Source organism: Aegilops tauschii, chromosome 3 (genome assembly GCF_002575655.3).
Source record: "Aegilops tauschii subsp. strangulata cultivar AL8/78 chromosome 3, Aet v6.0, whole genome shotgun sequence".
In the NCBI taxonomy this organism is placed as follows: domain Eukaryota; kingdom Viridiplantae; phylum Streptophyta; class Magnoliopsida; order Poales; family Poaceae; genus Aegilops; species Aegilops tauschii.
The window spans coordinates 390,576,580-390,583,724 of NC_053037.3; the positions used below are offsets into that span (position 1 = coordinate 390,576,580).

Here is a 7,145-nt window from a genome sequence, read left to right on the forward strand (position 1 = left end):
TGTGGAATAAGTTCTTTTTTATCATTAGGAAAAACAGTAATACCTCCTTTCTCGGAGACACAATGAACGGGACTTGCCCATCTACTATCAACTATGGGATAGATTATACCTGGTTCCAGAAGTTTTAGTATTTTAGTTCTTACGACCTTTTTCATCTTAGGATTCAAATGTCGTTGGTGATCAACAACGTGTTTAGCATCAGGTTCCATATTAATCTTGTGCTGACATAGAGTGGGACTAATGCCCTTAAGATCATCAAGAGTATATCCAATAACAGCTCGGTGCTTCTTCAGAATTTTCAATAATCTTTCTTCTTCATGTTCTGAATGGTTAGCACTAATAATAGCATGATATATCTTTTTCTCATCAGGATAAGCATATTTCAAAGTGTCGGGCAATTGTTTTTAATTCAAACACAGGATCACCTTTAGGCGGAGGAGGACCTCTTAGAGTTTCAATACGCAAATTTACCATGTCAATGCCTTTCCCTTCAAAGATAAAGGGAAAACCTTCTTCTTAGTTTCGTCCCCGGATAAACCTGCAAGCTTAAACAATCCACAAATTTCATTCACATATATCAAATGCATATCAGGATGTTCAGTTCCATCTCCTACATAAGGATTAGCTAGCAGTTGTTCTATCATACCCGAAGGAATTTCGTAACCAATATTTTCAGTAGGTGCAGTAGGTTGAGGGACAACTAATTGTGGTTTCGGTCAAGGTGAAGATACCCCGAACAAACCCCTCAAAGGATGATTCTTCATAGTAACAAGTGACAATAAATTTCAGCACGTAGTAATAATTTTTCCTTACCAAGAGCGCTTCACTCCCAGGCAACGGTGCCAGAGAAGAGTCTTGATGACCCACAAGTATAGGGGATCAATCGTGATCCTTTTGATAAGTAAGAGTGTCGAACACAACGAGGAGCAGAAGGAAATGACAAGTGGTTTTCAGCAAGGTATTTTCTGCAAGGACTGAAATTGTCGGTAATGAGTAGTTTGATAGCAAGGTAATTACTAACGAGCAAGTAACGGTAACGGTAAATAAAATGCAGCAAGGTAGCCCAATTCTTTTGCGGCAAAGGACAGATCAAAACAGTTTCTTATAATAGGCAAAGTGTTCTTGAGGGTACACGGGATTTCATCTAATCACTTTCATCATGTTGATTCGATTCGTGTTCGTTATTTTGATAATTTGATATGTGGGTGGACCGGTGCTTAGGTGCTGTTCTTACTTGAACAAACCTCCTACTTATGATTAACCCCCTCGCAAGCATCCGCAACTACGAGAAAAGTATTAAGATAAATCTAACCATAGCATTAAACCTTTGGGTCCAAATTAGTCCCTTACGAAGTAGCGCATAAGCTAGAGTTTAAGCTTCTGTCACTCTAGCAACCCATCATCTAATAACTACTCCATAATGCATTCCCTTAGGCTCAAATATGGTGAAGTGTCATGTAGTCGACGTTCACATGACACCACTAAGGGAAGCACAAGATACATATCATCAAAATATCGAACACATATCGAGTTCACATGATTACTTGCAACAAGATTTCTCCCGTGATCTCAAGAACAAAAGTAGCTACTCACAAATGATAATCATGCTCAAGATCAGAGGGATATCAAATAGCATAATGGATCTGGACATATAATCTTCCACCAAATAAACCATATAGTAATCAACTACAAGATGTAATCAACACTACTAGTCACCACAGGTACCAATCTGAGGTTATGGTACAAAGATTGAACACAAGACATGAACTAGGGTTTGAGCGGATATGGTTTTGTTGAAGATGTTGATGAAGATTGGCCTCCCAAAGATGAGAGGGTTGTTGGTGATGATGATGATGGCTTCGATTTGCCCCTCCGGGAGGGAAGTTTCCCCGGCGGAATCGCTCCGCTAGAGGGCAAAAGTGATCCTACCCAAGTTCCGCCTCGCAACGGCCGCGCTTCGTCCTGAAAGTCATCCTCTCATTTTTTTTCTAGGTCAAAATGAGTTATATACCAGAAGATGGGCACCGGAGGTGGGCCAAAGAGGGCACAACCCACCAGGGCGCGCTTGGGGCCCCAGGTGCGCCCTGGTGTCTTGTGCTCACCATGGTGACCCCCTCCGGTAGTTATTTGCTCCAGTATTTTTTATATATTCCAAAACAATTCTTCGTAAATTTTCAGTTTATTTGAAGATGTGCAGAATAGGTAACTCTAACGTAGCTTTTTCAGGTCCAAAATTCCATCTGCCGACATTCTCCCTCTTTGTGTAAACATTGCATATTATGAGACAAAAATCATTAAAACTACTCCATAAAGGATTATTATGCATAAAAAACAATATGACGTATCACCGCTACACCCTAGGCCACATCCCTGGTAGCCTGGGGCCTAGCTAGGTCGCTGCTTATGATACTATGTTGGGTAGGGGAAGAACGGGCCCGCCCCGTTAAATCAGAAGGAGGAGATAATTAATGAGAAGGTTGTGTAGCGGAATTCCTATTTATTGCGCGGGTCGGTGGATAGTGTCCGCACACGCGCGCCCCTCACGAGAGACCTTGCTAGATATGGGTTGACCCATATTTGGGTTATTATGTGCTCTTCTCCCACATGGTTTGGAAGGTTCTAGAACCTTCCCTCAACCTGTTTTGTTCTTCTAATTTCTTTTTTTCTGTTACCTCTTCTAAATATGTTTTTTTAATTAAGGATCTTTTTTATGATTCATGAGCAATTTTTGAATTGGCAAATATTTTTTGAATCAATGAATATTTTTAAAATCATTTTTTATAAATTCATGAATATTTTGAATCATCAAACATTTATTGAATCAACAAATATTTCTTTAAATTGGTGAACGGTTTTTGAATCTGTTAACATTTTTTGAATCGACTTGAATTCGTGAATGTTTTTTGAATTGGTGAACATTTTTTTAGTCAGAAAAGTTTTTAAAAATTTGGGAACATTTTTTGAAATCGACGAACAATTTTGAAATCCGCAAACATTTTTTAATTCATTAAATTTTTTTAAATTAGCAAGCATTTGTATAATCAATCAAAATTTTGTAAAAAAATTGGGAGCAATTTTTTTTATATTCGCAGGTAAAAAAATAATTCATGAAATCTTTGAATTTTTTAATCCCAAACATTTTTTTAGTAAAGAGGAAAAAAAGAAAAGAAAAACAAAAATGAACGAAAATGAAACACAAAACATGGGTGCCCAGCCCCGCCCATGGGGTTGCCCAAAAGCGGGTCAAACTTTCTCGGAGAGACAGCCAGGCCCAAACTTTCTCGGCACAACAAAAACCCCCTAGACCTCCTAGGGCACCCAACCCCAACAGACGAGCAGATCTAGGTTTTTGCGTTCTCCCGAGGGAGAGAGGAGGAAGCCTCCGCCCTCCCCGCCGCCCTCCGCCCGCCGCGCCGCCTGCCGCACTCCACCCGCCACCGCGCCGTCCTCTCCGCCGCCCGCCGCCGCGCCGTCCTCTCCATGGATAAACATCCCAACCCCACTCCTCCGCTAAATTTTGATGCGAAGGAATTCGTCCCCTCCCCCTCCCGCTCCCCGCAGGAGGAGGATGCGCCCTTGCCGGCGGGGATTGTCTACAACCCCTACCGCGACGCCTACGGCCACCACCACGTCCAGCATCAGCCCCCTCTGAATCTGTCTGCCTATCGGCGGGATCGACACCCTTACGCCCAGGGGCATCACCAACAGGGCCAGTACAACCCGTATCACGGGCAGCAACAGCAGCAGCGACTCGGCCAGTCCTCATACAGTCAGCAGCAGCAGCAACTTCGCCAGTTCTCATACAGTCAGCAGCAATTCGGCCAGCTTCCATATGATCAGCAGCAGCAGCAATTCGGCCAGCTTCCATATGATCAGCAGCAGCTCTCATCAAGTAGTCTGGCCCAGCAGCTGCAGCAGCAGCAGCTCTCGTCAACTGGTCAGGCCCAGCAGCTGCAGCAGCAGCAGCTCTCAACAGCCAGTAAGATCCAGCAGCAGGGACAGGGTCAGATCTCCTCCGCCAGTCAGTCCCAGCAGCAGCACGAGAGCCCATCAGATTCAGCAGCAGCTGCAGATTCACAATCATCATCCCAGGAGGTTCACCACCAGCAGCTGCTCGTAGGCTCATCACCTGAGACAACATCCAGTGTGCAGAATGTACCACTTCTTTGGACAATTGGTCTCAATCTGCCTCCCCACATTGAGGAAAGCAATCTATGCTTCATGTTCAGGAAGATACCAGAGCATGTTCTGAAGGTGGGAAAAAGAGGCACAGTGCAATTTAGCAACTTAGAAGATGCACAGGCAGCACAAAAAAGGTGGACCATTAGGGAAAAGATTGTCCAAAGGAATGCAGATTACAAAAAGCACATCAGATCAGAGCCATACGGCAGAATGGTACCTGAGCTGGGTTCCATAGCGACTAAGAGACAGAGAGAGGAAGAAGCTGGAATAAAGTCGTCTCAAACGGAAGCAGTGAAGCGACATGAACGAGATGATGCAGCGAGGAGTCTGCAAGACGACCCCTATAAATGGTGCACGGTTGAGGACTTCTCAAAAGAAAAACCTGAGAATGAGCTTGTGAGGGCTTTTAAGTTCGTGGCTGCTGCAATCCGAGGTTCGGTCAGCCCCAAGATAACGCTATGTGCAGCAGGCCCTATGGGAAACTACATCCTCGCTAGCATACTCGGGCATGCATTTGCCACGCATTTGAGTGGAAGAACCTGGAAAGGTAAAATCAAGACAAGGCATTTAGTCATATAAAAAAAAATGAACTTGTGTGCTATCCTATTGAAGACGGTGAAATTGACTTGCGAGGAAGACATGGCCGACGACATCTGAAGTATTATACAAGCAATTGATCCATTGTACAGGATCAACGGTCATTTACCACCATACTATGCTGAGATGATAGCCAAACTGAAGAAACCGCCAAGGATATCCAACCCAGATGAACTGAATGCTGAGGAACTAAGCAAATTCCACTTGAAGGTGTTGAAAAGACCTGCTTTCGCTACACCTGAACTGAGGTCATACGGTGTTCAAGAGTTCTACACCAACACCTTGGACCTGGAATTTGACAATCCTGAATGGAGGGCCTTTGACAGTTCTGCCCCAGTGCATTTAGAGGACTGGCAGCACATCACCAAGGTTGATGAACTTCTGTTAAAAAACTTAATAGAGAGCAGTGGTATGGAGGACAAATTTGGGAAGCAGTGCCATTACATGCGGCATCTTGTGGTGCACTCACCTGAGGACAAGGAGAAGAAGAAGTATCTATCTGATAACAAAAAGAAGGTACTCGTTTCTTTTTCTACCTGATGAGGAAAACAATATTAAATTGTCTGCTTTAACCAATTGACTCACAAATTACAGGCCCATGACCCTTTGGCGGCGTCGGCGAGTCACTCTGGAGCTCGCCCCCGCCTCCCTCCTCAGCCCACAAGAAAGGTATGGCTATCCTCTACTCTCTCATCTTCCCCTGTCTCACTTCTCCCCCACTTCCTCTCCAGCTCATAATTTACATTAAATCAGGACGCTCTCCTTCCTGCAATTATGTCTCAAGCTGAAGCGAAGAAGACAACCCCCAGCAGCTCCTCCGCAGGTCCCCACCCTAAGCCCAAGGTATTGTTCGCATTCCTTTTTCCATCCCTATCCCACTGCTCAGTAGGTGCCTGTTTCTAATTGTATTTGTGTAATTGTGCATTAAGGTGTTGTTGATGATGCCGGAGAGAGACATGCTGGCCCATTATTATTTCAGAGAATTTATGCCTGCATTTGTTGACCTCTTGTACAAAGAGAAGGATAAACAAGAGTGTCTTCGGGAAATTTGGAACTCTTATGATAGAGGTATTCCCATTGTGGGGTATGTACCTTATGATATGATTCCTGAGAGATTTCTCGAAGAACTCGAGGAAGACAATGCCAGGTATTCCTTCAAGTTATGTATTGCATTTTTGTGCTGCAACATTCTGTTTCGGCCATATGTTGTGTTATTTGACATTGAGTTGGTGGAGGTTTCTTACATGTACCAAGATGATGTTTTAATAGCTGGAATTGTGTTTTTTTAGCTCTGGAGGTGAAAAAGTCATGGAGGTGGACTAGCTGGGAGAAGGAGATCGCTGCCCAGGATAACTGATCAAGTTCTTTGTTAGCTAGTATTTTTTGTGATGATACTGAGGTGGGAGAAGGAGGTGGGCTAGCTGGGAGAAGGCTTTTGCTGCCCATGATAACTGATCAAGTTCTTTGTTAGCTAGTATTTTTTTTGTAATGATACTGAGCGAGTGCCGTGTGGTTTAGCACATCTTTTTATCCCAGTCTCCTAGTTTAGTGGTACCTCAGTGATACAGATTGATAGCTTCCGGAAACTTTCTATTGGTTGATATCTTCTGGAAACCAAGCACGATTGCCTCAGAAAATGCTAAGCTGAGCCCTTTTATGCTGGTCGTTTGATTGCTGCAAGATTCTAAGGTGGCGTTTGGTTGTGGCTATCCCAGGATGGGATAGGGATAGCCCTTTTTCTTTGAGGGATAGCAGTTGTTTGGATGAGAGGATAGTGTGGTTGAGGGCAGCCACGATTCCTGAATATTCTCACGAAAAACTGGTTGAGGCTGTTCCCGAAAGTCTGGCGGATGGTGGCAACCACCCGTGTTCGCTGCACTCCGATCACCTCCTGCAGCCCCCAGCATGGGTGATTTTGGAATGCCGGCTGGACTCGGCGAGCGCCGGCGGTAGGTAACGGGCAGTGCCCGCGGCATGGAATCGCGAGGCTTCTCTCCTCTCCTTTGTTCTCGTCTATTGTCTAACCTGATCTCTCCCCTCGTTTCTCTGCATCAACCATGGAGAAGTAGAGCGCTCTGCTCTTTTGTGCTACGACAGTATGACCTGACGTACAGTTTCCAGTTTGGTTGACATGGTTGTATTTTAACTTGAGCAAAAACTGCAGAAACGTATGTCCTTTTGTAACCTGACGTTTTGCTAGTAACTAACCAAGAATAATCTTAGGCCAGCAATAGGGAGAACGCCCTTAAAAGCGGTTGTAATGTGCACTTTGAGAAAAAGCAATCTGTTACTTTCAAAATGTGGTTCATAGATGACAATTTTCAGTAATAAGAAAGGTGACAATTTCTGATGGTGACAACACTGAG

General features: G+C 44.2%; 1 protein-coding gene across 4 annotated transcripts; it reads left to right on the forward strand.

The window, feature by feature from the left end:
* The first annotated feature begins 3,316 nt into the window (after positions 1-3,316).
* Positions 3,317-6,440, forward strand: LOC109785228 (uncharacterized). Of its 4 annotated transcripts, none has more exons than XR_012205147.1 (6): positions 3,317-5,295; positions 5,374-5,448; positions 5,533-5,622; positions 5,709-5,814; positions 5,848-5,926; positions 6,069-6,440. XR_012205147.1 is itself a non-coding variant. In XM_020343839.4 (6 exons), the coding sequence occupies exons 1-6, from the start codon at positions 4,906-4,908 to the stop codon at positions 6,100-6,102; spliced, it is 774 nt and encodes a 257-aa protein (XP_020199428.1). In that variant the 5' UTR covers positions 3,352-4,905; the 3' UTR covers positions 6,103-6,440. The 4 variants fall into 4 exon arrangements, 2 of the variants coding, with proteins under 2 accessions (XP_020199427.1, XP_020199428.1); XM_020343839.4 differs by having other exon boundaries at positions 3,352-5,295; XR_012205146.1 differs by having other exon boundaries at positions 5,709-5,926.
* The last annotated feature ends 705 nt before the right edge of the window (positions 6,441-7,145 follow it).